The sequence below is a fragment of the Micromesistius poutassou genome (assembly GCF_964030765.1).
Source record: "Micromesistius poutassou genome assembly, chromosome: 23".
Classification (NCBI taxonomy): Eukaryota; Metazoa; Chordata; class Actinopteri; order Gadiformes; family Gadidae; genus Micromesistius; species Micromesistius poutassou.
This window is the reverse complement of record NC_140293.1, coordinates 1,867,745-1,887,227: the sequence shown is the minus strand read 5'-3', so window position 1 is coordinate 1,887,227 and position 19,483 is coordinate 1,867,745. Positions and strand designations below refer to the sequence as shown.

The 19,483-nt window shown below is 46.8% G+C and overlaps 2 protein-coding genes across 2 annotated transcripts; both read left to right on the top strand.

Annotated features, from left to right (window-relative positions):
- The first annotated feature begins 1,709 nt into the window (after positions 1-1,709).
- Positions 1,710-10,773, top strand: alpk1 (alpha-kinase 1). Its single transcript, XM_084487240.1, has 14 exons — positions 1,710-1,854; positions 2,094-2,294; positions 2,558-2,712; positions 3,047-3,245; positions 3,684-3,743; positions 3,950-4,036; positions 4,175-4,251; positions 4,970-5,065; positions 5,460-5,567; positions 5,913-7,392; positions 7,615-7,762; positions 8,330-8,492; positions 9,985-10,171; positions 10,530-10,773. The coding sequence occupies exons 2-14, from the start codon at positions 2,180-2,182 to the stop codon at positions 10,730-10,732; spliced, it is 3,078 nt and encodes a 1,025-aa protein (XP_084343366.1). The 5' UTR covers positions 1,710-1,854; positions 2,094-2,179; the 3' UTR covers positions 10,733-10,773.
- A 1,629-nt stretch (positions 10,774-12,402) lies between these two features.
- On the top strand, positions 12,403-15,314 carry LOC311368816 (ependymin-2-like). The gene is made up of 6 exons (XM_084487585.1): positions 12,403-12,551; positions 12,754-12,788; positions 12,902-13,036; positions 13,942-14,125; positions 14,489-14,576; positions 14,684-15,314. Exons 1-6 carry the CDS (start codon positions 12,485-12,487, stop codon positions 14,802-14,804), a joined length of 630 nt encoding a protein of 209 aa, XP_084343711.1. The 5' UTR covers positions 12,403-12,484; the 3' UTR covers positions 14,805-15,314.
- Positions 15,315-19,483: the final 4,169 nt, after the last annotated feature.

Sequence of the window (19,483 nt, the reverse complement as noted above, 5' to 3'; positions counted from 1 at the left end):
CTCGAGTAAATGCTGGAATAAAACATTTTAGCCCCCGTATTGGCATAATAGCATATTGCGTTTGGAATAATAATATAATATAATAATAACACTTTTCAATAACACAATTCATGTGTAAACATTACCGTTCACATTAATGTTACAGAGTGACATCGTTGTTCATTTAAACGGCAATATAAAGTCTTTATTCAGTTACACCACTGTCAAACAAGCTTTCATCGAAAACACCATTTCCCTAGGCCTGTATGTTTTCATGTCGGCAAATGGTCGAAATAAAGTCACGTTGTGACCTGGCGTATTTTAGACTTGTTGAATGCATAAATGTTTGCTGGGAGTGTTTATTCGGTTACACCACTCTAAAATAAGTCTTCCTTGAAATCACCATTCCTCTAATGATTATGTTTTCATGTCGAAATGAAGTCACGTCGTGACTCGACGTCTACTGGACTTGTTCGCTTAGAAGCAAGTCGAGGAAATGTTTGCTGGGAAGGTCCTGTACATATGGAGATTGTTGATACAGTAGTTGAATAATTCCACAATGCAAAATGAATTAGCAATGACTGAATGAGTAAATAAAGTGACTAAACCGCAAACAAAGTGCCCGACATAAGTAACTATGAATTAATGTGACGATCATTGTAAGCACAAACAGCATCATGGGCATCAGGGCCATATGCTATAGGCCTTAGTAGGCTTCGCTACGCCTGCTGTGCTGCTGTCTTCTGTTTAAGTTGTCACGTCACTGTTTGCGCTGGGCAGTTCCGATTATGTTTTTTTCATTGCATAGCCTAATTTTGTGATATGGATAGTGCCACTTGATATTGATAAGGTTGCCAACCTGTTTCAAACAAAGATTTTTTTCAGACAGGATATGGTCCAAGTCCTGTTTATTTCTCCTCTTGTCACGTAATAGCCTACATTTGTGATTGAATCTCCGTTACGGTGTATTTTTCCTTGTCCTTGTTGCCCCAGATCATGTTTGTCACAGTGGAGGTGAAGAAGAAGGAGGTGGAGGTGAAGATGAAGGAGCTAGGTGAAGAAGGAGGTGGAGGAGGAGGCTGGACAGCGTGAGGAGGAGCAGGCGAGGGAAGCGTTGAAGGAGAAATGTGGAAGTGGGGTGGTTGAATGGTGGAAGTGAGGCCGCAATAAAATCTGCAAAATATGGGCATTTGAATGTGCAGTTGTTCTGTTCACTGTATTAGGTTTAACAATATGTGCATGGAATATAGTCCAGAGAACTGTGTTAATGTGACGCATTTAATTAGACTGTTGTGGAGAGACCCTGCGTTAATGTAAGGTTGGGGGGGGGGGGGGGGTGATAAACCCCGCTGATAAAGGGTGCTCCGCCTCCGATGCGAAATAACAACAGTGGACCTGTTCGTAATTCATTTATATATTTAGAAAATTGTAATGTAATTATCAACCTTAATTCCCCCCCCCCCCCCCCGGCCCTACGCGCTCTGCGTACTCTGCGCATGGGGAGCGGCGGAGCTGGGGAGGGTCCTGGCCTTGGTGATGAGGGCAGCAGCAGACGGGCAGTTCTGGTGGAACGACGCCTTGTTCCCGATGAACCGCAGCCTCCTGCCAGGGGGACGGTTTCTGGAATCAAACCGGACAATTAGATCGTAAATGAAAGTGTCACACACAAAGTCCGTTTGGCATCAAAGAGATATGGATGAGGGCACAACCTTGGTCTAATAGCTAATAAGGTGCGGCTGGGAAGTTAGTTGAGGCAAAACTTGTTGCTTGGACGCGCGTGTTACCGGGTTAAAAATTATAACCAACAGATAAATTAACCTCTATATATTTTGGATGATCCTCTAAATCTACCGACTCACACATCAACCTCTGATCGTAAGTTAGTGTTGCCTGTTATTTTATTCTAATTTCTTAGTTTGCTCAAGGTTTTTCTGTTTATGCATAATGTAGACTACATCGACGTGTTTCGTGATTAAACATGGCTTGTGCTGCATTAACTGTTGACAAGTATCTTAATATTCCTTGTTTTCACCAAAACATTCATCAAGCTATTTCCGGGTCCTAGATCTCAGTCTTCAAAAAAACACCATTCATTTTGGTTTTCCCCACATTAGGCAATCGTCACTTGTTTACTCCGGAGTGCGGAATTTCGGCCTCAACACAGGCGATTACGCTACTATAATATAGTTGCCCCCCGACCATGGACAGCCAGGAGATAGGAGTCTGGCTGGAGGAGTGCCTTGAAGCGGCAGCGCCGTCAGAACAGCCGCACAAAGCCAGAGAGGAGGCGAGGCAGAATCACCGCAGTACCAGAAGTAAGCCAACAGAGGGCGCTGTTTCCACCCCGTTTTCTGTGCATTTGAAGGGGCCACTTTATTTAAGAGAATTATGGGTTTTGTGTGAGGTTGACACGCGCAAGCGTTCGTATTCAAAGGTCATTTTTTATAAAAAATGTGTATTTTATTTGAATAGCAATACAAAATAACAAGGCTCAGGAAACACATTGTAGTAGTATTTTGAAGGGGTGCTTCGTCTCGTGTCAATAAAGCTGCGTTTACACGCCATATTTCCCCGGCAGGTGCCCTGTGCGCGGAGCTGTCCCTGCTCGTCCAGGAGGCCGTGGAGATGAAGTGGCCCTTTGTGCCGGAGAAGTGGCAGTACAAGGAGGCTGTGAGCTCCCAGGACAAGACCAACCTCACCGACCTCATCAGCCGAAATCTACCACAATTAATGGTAACCGTCTGGGGGCTAGGTCCTAGCCCCTAGCTACCTGTGTTATTGTGTAGTACACCTGTTTAGTAGGTATTGTTGCGTATACCAGTATTTCTTTAACAATACAGTCACGTTTGTACTATACACTGTATATTGGAGAAAAATGGATGAACGTCTAATCAAAATGGCCTTACATATTTAAATGAAGCAGTAAAATGTTAATTATTTTGATAATTATATTGATTCAGACAAGTGACGTCACCACCCAGGCATTACATATTAAAAGAGTAGAAATAACTTTGCACAGTCAAACATATTCTAAATATAAATGATCATGTGACTCTGCCGGGCCCAGGCCCTGCTGAAGGCGGCCGTCCGGGCCGGGGAGGTGGGCGAGGCGCTGGCGGTGGTCTTCCTGGTGGACCGCTTCCTGTACTGGAGCGACGAGTCCCGGCGCCTGCTGAGCCTCACCAAGCTGCTCCACCGACGGCAGCTCGAGGCCCCCGTGGCCCCCCAGCTGGTCATCAGACAGGCCCGGGTCTACCTCAACTCCGGTGAGGGGGGGCGGCGGGGTGGTGGGCTTAGAGAGGGGGGAGGGCGGGCTCTGGGGGTTGGCGGGCGTTTTTTTTCTTTTGGTTTGAATCGTGGCAAACGTATTTTATTTTATTTGATCCAAAGTCTGTTTTCAGCGCGTGACTTGTTAGATGCGTGTCATTGACGAGTTGGGAGGGTTTCGTCTACAGGTAGACAAAACCCAGAACCGTCTGGCTGTGGGTCAAATCCCCCATACCCCCTTACCCTCCTATTCCTAACATGTTTAATTGTCATCATTGTTTTCCCCCCTATAATCACACTATCTGAGGCCACCCTTTTTAAAATGACCAAAGCCAATTAAGAAGAACGAATACATGTAGACATGGCTGTATTTAAGAACCTATAGGAAGCGCATGAACCAATAGAAAATGTGTATGAAATCATTTCTCCCCTCACAGGTAAACTCCACAAGGCAGAGTTCATATTGAGCATGCTGATCATTAACAACGGTGCAACAGGTAGGTCAAAGACGTCATTAATTCCAAACAAAAGAACCTGGATAACTACTAGATAAATATGCAAATTCACCCTTTTTTTTCTCGCAGCATTTGCACAATTCCACTCACGCACATTTTTTTCAGTGAACAATGGCCGACCAATCACCCCTGATCCCATGCGACGCTGAAGGCCACTAACCCCAGTAATCCCTCCTCTTGAAACGCAGGCAAATGGACGTACCACTCGGAGAGCGACAGGCTCCTCGTGCAGGCGGTCAGCGTGCAAGTGCGAGGCCTGGTGCTGCAGAAGCTAGGTGGGCACGCCGGCGGCGCCGGCCCCTAACGTGGGAGGAGGGTGGTGTTGGGTGGCAGTCGGCTAGGAGGACGGTCAGACGGTGTGTGCGTGTTTTAATGTCCCTGTGTGGGGGTTGTCCTCCTCCGTCCCGTCGCAGGCCTATGGCTGGAAGCCGCCGAGCTCATCTGGGCGTCTCTGATCGGCTACTTCGCCCTTCCTCAACCCGATAAAAAGGTCCTCTCTCTCTCTCTCTCTGTCTCTCTCTCTCTCTCTCTCTCTCTCTCTCTCTCTCTCTCTCTCTCTCTCTCTCTCTCTCTCTCATCCCCCCCGTGCTGGTGAGCGTGGCGGCCTGCCGTTGCTCTCTGCCCCTGTCGCTCTGTGTTAACTCTGTGTTAACTCTGTTAACTCTGTTAACCCTGTGTTAACTCTGTGTTAACCCTGTGTTAACTCTGTGTTAACTCTGTGTTAACCCTGTGTTAACCCTGTGTTAACCCTGTGTTAACTCTGTGTTAACCCTGTGTTAACTCTGTGTTAACCCTGTGTTAACCCTGTGTTAACTCTGTGTTAACCCTGTGTTAACCCTGTGTTAACCCTGTGTTAACTCTGTGTTAACCCTGTGTTAACTCTGTGTTAACCCTGTGTTAACTCTGTGTTAACCCTGTGTTAACCCTGTGTTAACCCTGTGTTAACTCTGTGTTAACCCTGTGTTAACTCTGTGTTAACCCTGTGTTAACTCTGTGTTAACCCTGTGTTAACCCTGTGTTAACTCTGTGTTAACCCTGTGTTAACCCTGTGTTAACTCTGTGTTAACTCTGTGTTAACCCTGTGTTAACCCTGTGTTAACCCTGTGTTAACCCTGTGTTAACCCTGTGTTAACTCTGTGTTAACTCTGTGTTAACCCTGTGTTAACCCTGTGTTAACTCTGCACCGTGTTGCTTTGGCCGTGCTGCAGGGCATCGGCACGTCTCTGGGACTGCTGGCCAACATCCTGGTGTCCATGAACGACGAGGACTTTGAGGCTCTCAGGAGCAACGCGGACGTCGACCTGGTGAGTTGGACACCGGGGCCCCCGACTGTCGGTCGGGGGCCCCGGTGTCGCTGCGCACGTGCATACGTACGTTCGTGAGTGTTGTTTATCCCAAAACAAAACAAAACAAAAAGTATGTATTTATATATTTTATAATATTCTTAATTTCTGTTAAAAGTTGTATTTTATTTTATTCAATTCTATCTTTATTGCGTTATATTTTATCATATATATATTTTTTTTTAAGCGCAGAAAACGCTGATCATGTCGCGCAAACATCTCACTGCATATGCATGTGACAAATAAAAAAACCTTTTGAATCTCGAGCACCGCACCGTCATCCATGATCCGTCTCCTCCTCCTCCTCCTCCTCCTCCTCCTCCTCCTCCTCCTCCTCCTCCTCCTCGCCCAACAGTCCCTGCTCGGCGCCGGCCGCCTCCACCGGCTCCTGGCGGCGGCCGAGGCGGCCCGTCTGGCCGTGGTGTACAGCCAGTACGCCTCCCTCTACGTGCTGACCAACGCGGTGGGTAACCATAGTAACCACTGCCGAGGGGCGCCTCCTAGTGAGGTGGACTAGGATGGGGGGTGGCGGGGCGGGGGGGTGTGTATTGATGTCAGTGTGGGGGTCAAGGTCGGGCGAAGTTCATTCGTGTCGCACTTCAAACACTGAGGTCATGGTGAGCCGTCGCAAGATCGGTGGGGGGGGTTAACTACTACTATCTAACTACCGTTCCACCCCCAAATCATTCTCAACACTATTTCCTCCTTGCATTTGACCTCTGAACACGTTTCTTTTGTGCTGGGACAGGAAATGTCAGCAGAGCAAATTCATTGTTAACACACAACCATGGCCGCGCACGTTTCGCAGGTGGCTCAGGGCTCGTGCCTGCAGTCCTACAGCTTCTCCCTGGCCTGCCCCGCCGCCGACAGACGCCGCTACCTCCTGCAGGCCAAGCAGGCCTTCGAGGTCGGCCTGCTCACCAAGACGGAGCAGCAGCCGGCGTCCAGCCGGCAGGAGCTGCACACCTTCATCAAGGCCGCCTACTCGCTGGCCGTGGTCCACCGGTGGCTGCGGCTCGCCTCGGAGACGGAGCTGGACCGGGCTGCCGGGGACTGTCGGGCAGCCCTGGCCCTCCTCTACGACTACTGCCGGCCCGGCGCCCAGGAGAGGGACGGGCTGGCCGCCGGCGTCATGCGGCACGTCGGGCAGGTCAAGCGCACTCTGCGCGTGGAGCCCTGTCCCAACTCAGACCCGGGATCATTCATCCCCGATTTCTACCGGAAGGGCGCGGAGGAGAGGCCGGTGCGGTTCACGCCGGCGGCGTTCTTCCAGCTGATGGAGCGCTTCCAGGAGTACCACAAGTCCATCTGTGAGTCCCCGGGTACCCCCGGGTGTGCGAAGGGTATGGCGGGCGGCGGAGGGGATGCGGGGCTGTCCGTCGCCGCCATGGGGACCACGGCGGAGCCCGGAGAGCGCAAGGAAGGGGGAGCGGACACGCCAGGCGGGGGCCCGTCGGAGCCAGAGAGGAACAAGGCCCTGGCGCCTACCCCCGAGGGTTTGCCGGAAAGCGAGGAGGAGGAGAAGGAGGAGGAGTCGGAGGGCGGGGATGCCCTGGGGTCTTCATGGCAGAACGTGAGCAGCGTCGGGTCTCGTCCCGGGAGCGGCAAAGCTGGTTATAGGCCTGGTTCTGGTTTACCCAGGATGCACCACAACTCCTCCTCCTCCTCCGTCTCTGGCAGTGAGGCGTTCGAGTGGGTGAAGGAGGCGTCCATAGACACGGAGATGAGCGAGGGCGAGGGCCCGGAGGCGGCCATAGACACGGAGACGAGCGAGGGCGAGGGTCCGGTCAGACCCCTGGCCGTCAGAGGACCCATGTCGCGACTCAGTCTGGGCTCGTCCCTCGGCTCGTCCTTCGGCTCTCTGGGCCGGAGCTACGGTTCCCAGTCGTCCTGGCAGAGGATCTCCCCGGTCTCACCCTCCTCTGGGAGCGGCCCGCGGGGCCCGTCCCGCGGCCCCGCCCCGTGCCCTCCGTCGATCGAGCTGCCGTCGACCGAGTGCACGCCCTTCTCCAGCTCCTCCTTCGAGGAGCTGGAGGCGGCGAGGGATCCGGAGCGTCCCGCCGGCGTCCCGGACCGGGAGACGACGAGGCGCGCGTCCGAGAGGAACGCCGCTTGCCGGAGCTGCCGGGAGCCCGGCGCTCTGGCCAGCCCCGAGCCCGGGAAACAGTACCTGCTGACGGAGCAGGACTACCACGCTCTCCTGGCCGGCGTCTGTAATGACTGTCTGCTGAAGAGGCTGCAGAGCGAGGGGACCAAGTTCAAACTGAAGGACCACAACAAGGCCTACAGTAAGTCCTGCTTCACCAGTGGTGGCCATTGGGGAATGGCGGCCATTCAATTAAATATTCATAATCAAATCTGGACGCTGTCGTTTTTGTGGTGCATCACGCCATCAGGCTGTACAGAACGGTCCAGTACATTTGAATAGATGGTAAAAACAAATAGACGGTGGTGGTGGTGGTGTTGAAGAAAGTGGGCGTTCACCGGTGGCATCCCTCCGTCCCCACCAGGCGGCCTTCAGCTGAAGTTCTCCAGGGCCACGGGCCTGTGGACGTGCAGGGAGACGTGCGTGTACGTCGGGGAGCTGAGCAAGATGAAGGGCAAGCAGAGATACGCCCTGTGGGTTCAGTTCCTCCACCAGGAAGAGCGGCTCAGCAGGTGAGCTCCTGAAGCACCGTGTGGAATGACCCGGAGGCGACACGGTGCTGCTTTCGTTGGAACCGACGTGAAAAGAATATCCCATCCCGGCGGGGACGAAGGCCGAATAACAAGGCTTCAGCTAGCTTGCCTCTAGTGCTACGTGGCTAAGGCTTCGTCTTAGGGTTGCATATTGTTAGCCTCATAGCATAAGTCATATTTTAAGGTTCCTCTTGTATTAAGCATTAAAAAATGCCTCACTGACTTGCTGACTTAGGCGGATAGTGATAATGGAATGAACAAAGCACTCTGATTGGCCTAGGATATAGCCAATGAAGCACAGTGAATCAGCAGTGTTAGGAGAGTAGAGAAATCACAATTTGGCCAAAATATCACTTTGGCAATTATGCTTTGAGGCTAATGATGTATGAATCCGTCGGTTGTAGTTTGCACCATCTACTCTTCTACGTACACCATCTACTTGTTTAAATGCACGTCAACCACGTCTGACTGCCGTTCTTCTGGGCAATACAATTTTTGTTTGGTGTCGAGTCACTAATCCTTCTGTTGTGACGTGGATCCCACCAGCTACATGGGGAAGGACTACCAGGAGCCCAGGGAGATGCAGTTCCACCTGAAGGACGTGGAGCGACAGATGACATCGCAGTACTACGTCACCCAGTTCAACAAGAAACTGTACGAGCAGAAGATCACGGCGCAGATCTTCTTCTTGCCCTCCGACGCTCTGCTGGTGAGGACGTGAACGCCGCCAAACAACACAATAACGGATGATCTTTGTTCCATTGGTCTGATAGGTTTCTTTTGAACAGAGCGGTTTTGGTTTCAGCTCTAGCAGAGCGTGGTAGAGCTCGACACTGTATCGTTCATCGTTCATCCGTAAGATATAACCACATTTTAAGTGTTACAACTTTAGCGTTTTGTTGTTTCTTTTTCTTTGTGAAGTACTTTTGTTCTTGTCTAGCCCAATTCATACTTTGCGGTCACGTGACTACCATGGATACCTGGGCATCAAACACTGGCAAAATGGCGACGAACATCGGCCAACCAGGGGAATTGGCAGCCTTGTAGATTTCCGATACTTAAATCAATCAACTATTTCGACCATATGTCACAAAATGTTAAAATTAGATACAAAGAGAAGATAAACATACTCGGAACTTGTGATCCATACACTGCACCCGCTGATGTAGGCTATTCATTGCTTTGAAGCTGGCAAAGACTCTACCAGACTTGGAGTTTGGAGATATTTACATTTATCTCATAGAGAATCCGTCACCTTATACCGCGACGGTATAAGGTGAAAAAATTGAAAGCCTACGGATGGGTTAACAACGCTGTCGTATTGGAGGTAAAAAACAGGAATATCTTCATAATCAAAGCAAAGGTGAATGTTACTATTCCACCATCCACTATGAAATGTCCCCTTTTGTCCGCGATTACATAGCCAATGTGGTCTTATTATAGCCCGATCATTCACTAAAAAACACATAGAAAGATTAAATCATCCAGCATATTATTTTAACAATGTGTGAGGGCAGGGATGATCGCACAGTTGCTGTTACAGAATGCTGCGCGATTTAATCTGCAGTGGAATGAGCGCTGGGCAGAGATGTTCGCGCATTTCAGAAGATTTCAGAGATTCCGTCTAATTTGTCAGTTTGCCATGTGTATGCCTGGCACAAATGCTCCCGTTGAACTAATCTTTCCATCATGGCGGTATTTGGACTGACGTCACGTGCAAAGTATAAATTGGTTAGGTCAAATCCCAACTATACTAAGAGACTCTATCCACTCAATGTATGGTAAGATGCTTTAGATAGATTTAATAGTCCACCAGATTGATCGATTGATTTTATTTGACAATTTTTTATATAAAATATGAACAGCACTCTGTGTCATACATTAAAATACATAAATAGTCAGGGATGACACAAAGCCTGAAGGCTTATTTCCATTGTGGTCCCTGTAGGTCCCAGATGGTCCAGCCTACAGGCATACAGTACAGTAATTTGACGCAAACATGATCTTAATAATGCTACAACCATAGCTTCATTACCACTCCGGTTCTGAAGCTTTCATTGACATTGAATCATTTGGCGGAAGCATTGATCCAAATAGCAACTGAGAACAATCCCAGATATTTGTTGTGTGTGGTCATGTCATTGACGCGACACCCGGGCTTGCTCCCTGTACATTTTTGGGGCACTTGTGCTGTTCGGCAGATCCTGGAGGAAGGGGAAATCATCGGTTGCTTGACGGTGGAGCCCTACATGCTGGGGGAGTTTGTGAAGCTCACCAACAACACTTCGAAGAAGGAAAGCCGCTTCCAGGCCACGGAGTACGGCATCGCCTTCGGACACTTTACCTACCTGTTCTCCAAGCGGCAGGAGGTGGTGGTGGACCTCCAAGGTGTGCGTGCGCGTGTTTGTGTCTGTCTGTCGCTCTGACTAGGTCGGTCTCTCCCTCAGACTGTCTTTCTCTCTCTCTCTCTCTGTCTTTCTGTCTTTGTCGGTCTGTCGGTCTTTCTCTCTCTCTGTCTGTCTCTCTGTCTGTGTGCATGTAACACCCCATTCTCAGAGACACCCACCAGGGCCAGCTCACGCAGTGTTTCCCAGGAACAGAGTGCTGTTGATTTTGTGTTGACGTTTCACAACGCTTGTATGAGGCAGTGCTCTCTCTTCAATGTTAGAAAATAGCTGAGCCGTGGTGCTTCCCCCACGTTTATCGTCACTGATCCCCCCCCCCTCTCCCCGTCTCTCTTGCTCAGGGGTGGTGACGGCCAATGGCAAGGGGCTGACGTACCTGACCGACCCCCAGATCCACTCCACCAGAAACCCCAGAGACCGCTCCAACTTTGGGGAGCGGGGCCTCCGCTGCTTCGTGGACAGGCAACACGGACCAGAATGCAACAGCGTGTGCAGGGACCTCAACCTGCCCCCCATGGGGAGGCACCCACCCTCATGGTTTTGATGGTTGGGATCGTTCGTCCTGATGTGACTTGAATTATTTTGTGTTCTTATGATTTTATTGACGTGACACAAATGTGTAGTAACGTTTTATTACAAATGCTTAATAAGAGTTAGAACAATGTGTCAATGTATCCAATCTAATGGCTAATACATTTCAGAATTCCCCCGGCCCTCAAAGGCATTTGGACTTTTTTTGGTGCAACACTGGTTTGACCCAAATCTTACCTCCATTGGATAACATTAAGACCTCATTTGACCTGACACAGATTTCGAGCTAACGCATAAAGTTGCCAAAACAACACCCTATAACAGTCAAACTCAACTCTACTAACGGTTAAACTGTCTCCTGTGTCTGAGATCAACCAGACTCTATAGGCCTATAGACTTCTTTTATCATGCCATCCTTCCCAATATATACTGTAGATGTTCCTTTGTCCCACAGACGCTTGATGAACCACCTCCAGGGTGCTTGTCTGTTTACCGTTTATCTGAATAAACTGATTTGTGTTTATTCAACCTTTACCACTAGTCGAGTCATACCTGGCCCCGAAACCACGATTCCAGAGGCAAGAATCGAGACCACGCTTTATCAAGACTACAACATTTGAAGTACTTTATCATGATGGCTTCATGATTTTCTACACTGCAAATAAAAGTATAGGTGCACATTAAAAAGGTGAAACCCTATAAGTCAGCCACATGATAGGCTGACTTAGGTCTGCAGTCAAACAAGTTTGCGCACATTCAGGTATCAGAAATGTAGAACAAAACCAGACCTGTCACTCACTCACCAGTCTTGTGACTCCCGGTCTTGTGACAATGAAGATAGGACGTAACTGATATAGTCACGAGTGGTGTTTATGTGCGGCCAAAGGTTTAGAACATCGTAAATCAGGGGAAGAATCGTTCATAACCTTAACCCTACTAAAACACCAATACACCTGAAAATGCAAGCTTTACAAGCAAATTATGTCCCAAGTTCAGGGTAAATAAATTATTGATCCTGAACTTGGACATACACGTTTGCTTGAGGCTGGAGCTTTGCAGCCGGATGCTATTGGTTATTGACAATAACCAATAGCATCCGGCTGCAAAGCTCCAGCCTCAGTCCCGCCTTCATTGCTGGGAACCATGGTTGAAAGTCACGTGTAGTGTGTTATCACACGTGTTAATCCCCTGTCTTTATCAAGCGTCCTCATTAATAAATAACTTTACACGCCACTGTATTATGTTGCCAATTCATTCATCTTGCTTATTGATAATAAATGATATGTACCAAATAATCAAAATAAAAGTGCCCAAGTTGTGTGTAGAACATAAATGATAAAACGTAAAAGAAAGAAGAAATATATGGGAATAGGTTTGCTGAATTATAACTAATTTATAATATTTCATGTAGATGATATCAAAACCAATATCATTGTTAATGTTAATATCAATGTTATGTGTCAAATTCATAGTCTGATAAAAGGACATTAGAAAAAGACTAGTTACAATTAATAAGCCAAATAATAAATCAAAATCTCTTCTTGTCACTCAACCAATAGTCCTTCTGGTGTCCACAATCTCCTACGTCACTCATTATCCAAGCACAAGGTTTCGAAGGAGGGACCCAGGCTGGAACTCTGCAGCAAGAACCTCCTCCACTAATCCCGGATGTGTGTTTCGAAACCTGCTGCATCTCCAGGAGGGAATAAAAGCTTTCCATATCACGCACTTTGGTTTGTTGTTGAAACTCGAAGGACTAGAAAGGATGCAAGCTCTGCTACTAACATGCCTGTTGGCAGTGGGTGGCCTGGCTCAGGAACCTCAGCGATGCAGTAAGTACTGTAATTTGAACAGCGATTTCATAATAAATCGCATGCATCAACTGCTTTAAATGCCCATTACAATGCGTCAGACATGAGTTGTTGTCGTTTTTGTAGTATACTGTGTATTATGTCCACTAGGGGGTGCTGTAGGCTCTGCTCTCTCGTAATCTTAATCTTAATCTTAATTGTTTTAATGTTTCCTTTAATACAGAAAGTCCTCCCCTTCTGAGTGGAAGTGTGATGGTGGTAAGTCATCCTCTTCTTTTCCTCTTCTTTTTTATCTTGCTTGGCCTTTATAAAAATCCCTGGACTAATAAATCCTGAGATAAAAATACCCTCCTTTCCCCATTCCCCCCTAGTCCACTCAGAATGAAGCCCTGTGGGAGACCGCTAACTACATCTACGATGCTCTGGAACAACGGATCAGAATCCAGAAGCATGGAATCCTGAACAACAAGAGCTTCTCCGAGGACGCCCTGTTGTTATACAGGGAGGTGAGAAAACAGCGAAAAACATGACGGTAAACAGACTGGGGCCGGAGAAATAGTTGACCCCGCCACACGCAACCGAGATGGCATGCCAGGGAACAGGTTGTTGATGTATAAACCGGTTTAATGCAGAGTGTGTGTGTGTGTGTGTGTGTGTGTGTGTGTGTGTGTGTGTGTGTGTGTGTGTGTGTGTGTGTGTGTGTGTATGTTGCCCAACCCCAGAGTCCACACTATTGTGATTGACTACACCTACTTCCCATTTGGGACTGTAGGAAATAACCTAATATTGTGTATACGGATACTCCAGATAGATAGCGCTGTTGAACTGATCCATATTATAAATGAATACCCAAATGTAACCAGTTCTAGCTCTTGGACCAAATGTAACCAGTTCTAGCGACTAGGAAAAACCAGAGAGAAGAGGAACTATCACATTTCTCTATCACACAGTCACTTCTCCTCACTTGAGAGTAAAAGGGGAACGAAAATGTCTGGATACAATTCAGTAGTGTTACTGAACTTAAGTGACAACATTGGTTTCATTTCCAATGTCGCATTATTTACCTTTGTTAAAACAAGTGGCCTAGAAATGACATGAAAGAATATTTTACAGATCTACAGCTTCATTGTTTTTGGTTGTATCGACGCATCTCAGGGCCATGTGTTAAAAACATACATCAGTTTTTCCAGATCACAGAGCCTAAGTTATGTTCTTTTCCCACTTGAACCTACATTGTCAACCAGCGTCGATGAATGCCAAATCAGTCATGTCGCTGAGATACTGTATACATACTGTATACTTTTGCATATTTTTTTTCTTTTCTTGCACTTATTCAATTTCTTATCATCTTGAACCGAGCCATCGTGTGGACAGATGAACAAAGTGCCCCTGTATGTCCTCTGTCCGGCAGGGCGCCATGTTCTTCATAGACAAGAAGAACCGCAACTGCACCAAGAGAGCCCTGAAAACAGACTTCCAGCCCCTGGAGATCCCCAAGGACGCCCAGCTGATAGGCCAGGCAGTGCTGGGCAGCTCCTCGGGCCCTGGGGAGGGGCTCCTGGTCAACACCTGGGTCGGGACAAACCCTGACACAGGTCAGCGGCAGAGGGTCCCTTATATATCCCTTTTTTGTTATTTTACCTGTTCTTTATTACTGTATTCTTGAGCCGTGTCTCCCATGTGCGAAGTGCCTCGAGTCCTGAGTGAAACCCACTACAAAACTTGCCTTTATATTATTATGCTCTTCCATAATTGTATTATTACTTACTTACTAGCATTACTTGCTATTGTTACTGTCCGCCTACTTCTTTCGTCATACCCACATTTCCCATGTGGTATTATTTACATTTGATCTTACCGTGTCGGGCCATGTTTCTATAACATAAAACCGTCTACTCTTCGCCCTGAGCTTTAGACTGTCCCCGTCTGGAGCGTGACGGTTTCTGTTCCCCACGCAGGCAAGTACATGAGCACCGTCACGGAGTTCGGCTGCATTCCTGTCGGCACCGCGCACCACACCGACCAATACGGATGGATCCAGGTCAGGTAGGTGTAGCGATCAGAGGCCACCCTCAACCACCACCCTGATGTGGGCATGAATGCAGTTACGAGGAGACCTCAATGTGCTTTTTTTTTTCTTTCTCTCCGTTTAGCTATTACAACAACATGAAGGGGGTATCCGACCCATCGATGCTCTATCCGCCAGATTTCTGCAAGGGAGCCGAACTTGAGAAGGGGGAGAAGGCAGTGAACTTCTTCAGTCTGTTCTTCTAGGAGGCAGTGAGCACGCTAAGGACACTCTGTCACCCACACAGACGAGGAGCGAGGAGTCGTCATGCCTATGTGTGTTGACTCCGCAGGGATATTAGTTGAGGTCTACGTAAGAATAAATATTAGAACTCATTTAGGCCTTCGGTATGCCTGAGAGCCCTTATTGTAAGTCGCTTTGGATAAAAGTGTCTGCTAAATGCCCTAAATGTAAATGAGCCTTACTGCATTATATTTTGAATTGTCACCTGGTGCCTTAATTGTGCTTTCCTTTACATAAATCAATGCATGTCCACCATAAATTGATGCGGGAAAGGCACACATTGGTGCAAAAAAGTGCTAACCCAAAGTCCAACCCTTTTCTATATCTGATTTATGTGCATTTATGTTAGAGGTGTAAATAAATATAATACCCTGTTTGAGTGAAAATGTCCAAGACAGATATACGGCAACATAATGCATTGCTTAAGAAAATTAATTCTGCTCTTGTTTTTCTGAATTAAAGACCTTATTATCTCTGAATTTGGAGAGAAGTTGTCTCTGCTTTGGTTTGGAAAGAATGAGATATCTCAAAATACAGCAGCTGTCATTCACTTGAAAGCTTGATTTTATTGAAGAATATTTAATACAGTTTGATTTTGGTTTATGTTTGAGACGTTGGGAGGTACTTGTGTCCATCAGTGATATCGATGGGGTTATTAGTTTGTCCACTTCAGAAATGTGGGGTTGTTCAGACCCCTTAAGATCTGCTGGACATTGTGGCGTTTCTCCAGGATCAGTTGCACCGATAGGGCATGCTTCACGGATATAAGATGATGCATCTGAAATGCACTCTCTTCTGTAACATGTGAACAAGCCAACAGTTTGATGACAAGTTAACTACCACTGCTTCTATCGACCCTGTACTTGAAATCACCTTTGGAGGGTAAGGCTGAATCGCAGCATCAACCCTCCTCCATGAAACTGAGTTTCTCGCACGATTCAGAAAGTCCGCGAGAGTTTCCACAAATTAATATACACATATGGAAAGTCTGTTTAACGTGTAGGCCCTATTATATACGTGCGTTACGCCCATACGGCCAGCAGATGGCGATGAAGGACGTGTGTTCTGATTGAAGGCCCGAATTGTAAACACCGTGTGTTATTGTTCAGGTGCAAAATGGTGCCCAGACTCCAGAAGACCTGTGGATGGTGGCTTTATGCGATCTAACACAACTCCGATGACAGACACATCAAAGGTGACACATAATCTGTGGATGTAACTAGAAAAAGTGACTTTTGTTCTTTATTGTTTTGAGTTGTAGTCACAGAGTGATATGGTTTGGACTGTTCGAATCAGTGGAGTCCCAGCTTTCATGTGATGAATGTGGAGGTCAAACTACGTGAAAAGAATCGCTATTGATGTGCATGGGCACAGTTATGAAATGCATAACTCTGGTTGTTGCATGCCCTTTTTTAGTTTGGGGTTGGAATTGTCTGTCGTTTAGCAAAAAATGTTTACGATGTTGAGAACGTAATCTTCTAGCGGTAGGTCACATGACTGCTTTCACTTCAGAATCCACATCAGTTAAATATTTTGTTTGATTTTTAAATAAAGCTGCTGCAGTTGATCTGCAATTACAGATCTAGCAATATAAATATGTATAGTGAGATAAACAATTGTGTCTTGATGGAAATCGTGTTTGTGTAGCTAAATGGGGCTCTTATTGTTGAACATGGATTTCATGTGAATAGAGGCATTTCAATTGAGTACTGTTTTGGACTTTTGAAAATGTGCCAAGTCACGTGATTTAAGGTTATTTTAGGTTATTGTATCTTGTTATTGTATGAAGTCTTTCTAATGCCAATGAGATACACAATGGTGATTGGAAGCCCTTCCATTGATTGAATATGAACTGGGTGTCGGTGGCAAAACTGATTGTATCAATGGGAAGAATAACCATACAAACACCAGAAGTGTCGCCAAAGAGAATGAAACGGAAGTCTTAAAATTAAATAGAATTCGGAAATGGCTTAGTTATCCAGTTAACCATCCACACTGCACCACCAAGTGTCTTGCTGGTGCAGTGGTAGGACTTGCTGAGTAAAGTGTGAGAGGCCCAGTTTCAAGTCCTGCTTATGTTGTATTTCAACCACATAATTCATTGTTTGACTATAATGTAAAATATCCTTCTGGCAATCTCCAGCTCTGTCTGAGGTCCGCCTGAGGTCCTGGGTTCAAGTCATGTAATAATGTTCTTTGAATTTCCAACCAATTAAGCCTCAATGCCTTGGTGGTGGAGTGCTATCTATTTAGAACGATAGATCTAGATCTATATAGCTAGATGATAGATTTCTAGATCTATAGAGCTAGATGATAGATCTAGATCTCTAGAGCTAGATGATATAATCTTTTTTTTGGGAGGGGGGGGGGCTTAATGGGATAGTCACACTCTAACTAAATTAATGTTTGCATGTACAAAAAAGTAGCAAGACCCCTTTAGTCCTAACACCCCCCCCAGCCCCTATGAAGGGGGGGATGGGGGGGTTCTGCTGACGTTGACTCAATCCCCTGAAGAACGGTATGAATAGGGCAAGAGGAGGGGGGGCTATTTTGAGTTTGCATGATTGTATGATAATTGCTTTCTTTTATTTATCCCATATTTTATTCACCGGAGGAAGAAACAAAGTGGAAGTAGTAGTCCACAAGCCGGTGTTCCCGAGAGTTTCAACTGCCACTTTGCAAAGAAAATGTTGCAGAAAAATCCGCAGCGTCATCATCACAGGGGGATGATGATGTCAAAACCGGTTTGTGGATTAGTTTGAAGAAAACGCTGTGTGTGTGTGTGTGTGTGTGTGTGTGTGTGTGTGTGTGTGTGTGTGTGTGTGTGTGTGTGTGTGTGTGTGTGTGTGTGTGTGTGTGTGTGTGTGTGTGTGTGTGTGTGTGTGTGTGTGTGTGTGTGTGTGTGTGTGTGTGTGTGTGGCCTGCGCATTGATGGATTGATGGATTGATTGCTGAATGCGCAACAGGTGCGCAGCCCGACCCAGCCCCAAAGACTCTGCTTGGTCACGAATGCACCACCAGATGCCGCGCGCGTGCGCACACACACACGCAAGTAACGAGTCCTAATTGAAAGAAGCTTGCGTTCACATCGGAGGAGTTCTCGATCACAGATTTTTTTTATACAGTTGTATTTGGCTTCCAATTAGATTTTTTTGCTCTAAAAACGTGTCATGCCAGGCCAGGGGCATGCCCCAAGTCACAATTATTTTGCATTTTAACAATGCATTTAGTTTAATAATTAACTTTGTTTAGTTTTTTTACTTGTTTGTGAACAAACGACTGCATCTGTGGTTTAATGTAACATAGTTCAAGTCAAGAAGATTGTTATGTAGGTTACACGACGCATTGGTGATTGAGCCAATGGCCCACTGATGAAAGCGCTGGCATTTGAAGTTTTATGAATGATACAACCTGGGTCGGTGGCAAAACCGTTTAGGTTTTGCCAAGGTACATCAGCGGGACTTTAACCACGTAAGTCATTGTGTGAATATACTGTGGAGTATATAATGGAGAATATATTGGAGGACCGCCTGAGGTACTGGGTTCGAGTCAATTAACCAATTAAGCCTCAATGCCTTGGTGGTGGAGTGCTATCTATTAAGAACGATAGATCTAGATCTATAGAGCTATATGATAGAGATCTAGATCTATAGAGCTAGATCTAGATCTATAGAGCTAGAGGATAGAATCTTTTTCAGGGGGGGGGGGGCTTAATGGGATAGTCACAATCTAACTAAATTACTGTTCACATGTACAAAAAAGTAGCAAGACCCCATTAGTCCTAACACCCCCCCCAGCCCCTATGAAGGGGGGGATGGGGGGGTTCTGCTGACGTTGGAGGACCTTTGGGGGTTCCTCCTTCTTGGTGGCCATGTGAGCGGGGACTCGAACCTGAGTCGACAGAGTGTTAACCAACAACCCTTACCGCTGCACCACCAAGACGCCGACCAGAACATTTTCGGAAGTTATACTTGACTTTACCATTCACATGATATTGAAATAAGATTAAGGTACATCAGCGGGACTCGAACCCTGGTTCTGAGCGAGTGTAAGGAAGCACATCAACTTCTTGTTAGCCGTGTGAGCGGGGACTCGAACCTGAGTCGACAGAGTGTTAACCAACAACCCTTACCGCTGCGCCACCAAGACGCCAACTATAAAATTGTCAGAGGTCATACTTGACTTGACCATTCACATGATAGAGAACTAAGAGGCTTCAATTAAAGAAAATCTGCTGGATTTGAACCCCGGTCTGCAGAGCAGAAGCCAACCTCTCACTCCGCTTCCCTACAGAGGTTGAGACAATGAAATGCTCTGAGAATATATGTCAATATACAATAGACATGATAGCAGTACATTTCAAAGTGACATTATGGTTGAAGGGAAACAGAAATCTTCATGAATTAAACCCTGGCCTCCCTCCAGAGGGTTATCCAACATTCCAGCTATAGGGCCCATGCCTTTCGCCTGCCTGACCTACATGCAGCCAATTCCTTCATACAATGAATGTGTGCCTTTTCTGGCACACATTCATTTATTTTGGTACAAACCAGTTTCCGGATGTCAGTTTCGGGAAATCACACCCTAAAGTGGTTGTATCTTTCTGTATCTGATCTATGTGCATTTGTGTTATATAAGGTAT

Excerpts from the sequence above, each read along its gene's own strand:
- alpk1 (XM_084487240.1), top strand. The coding sequence starts at position 2,180 with ATGGACAGCCAGGAGATAGGAGTCTGGCTGGAGGAGTGCCTTGAAGCG. Across the intron at positions 7,393-7,614 it reads GGACCACAACAAGGCCTACA|GCGGCCTTCAGCTGAAGTTC; the intron begins GTAAGTCCTGCT and ends CGTCCCCACCAG. Across the intron at positions 10,172-10,529 it reads GGTGGTGGTGGACCTCCAAG|GGGTGGTGACGGCCAATGGC; the intron begins GTGTGCGTGCGC and ends TCTCTTGCTCAG.
- LOC311368816 (XM_084487585.1), top strand. The coding sequence starts at position 12,485 with ATGCAAGCTCTGCTACTAACATGCCTGTTGGCAGTGGGTGGCCTGGCT. Across the intron at positions 14,126-14,488 it reads CGGGACAAACCCTGACACAG|GCAAGTACATGAGCACCGTC; the intron begins GTCAGCGGCAGA and ends TTCCCCACGCAG. Across the intron at positions 14,577-14,683 it reads TACGGATGGATCCAGGTCAG|CTATTACAACAACATGAAGG; the intron begins GTAGGTGTAGCG and ends CTCTCCGTTTAG.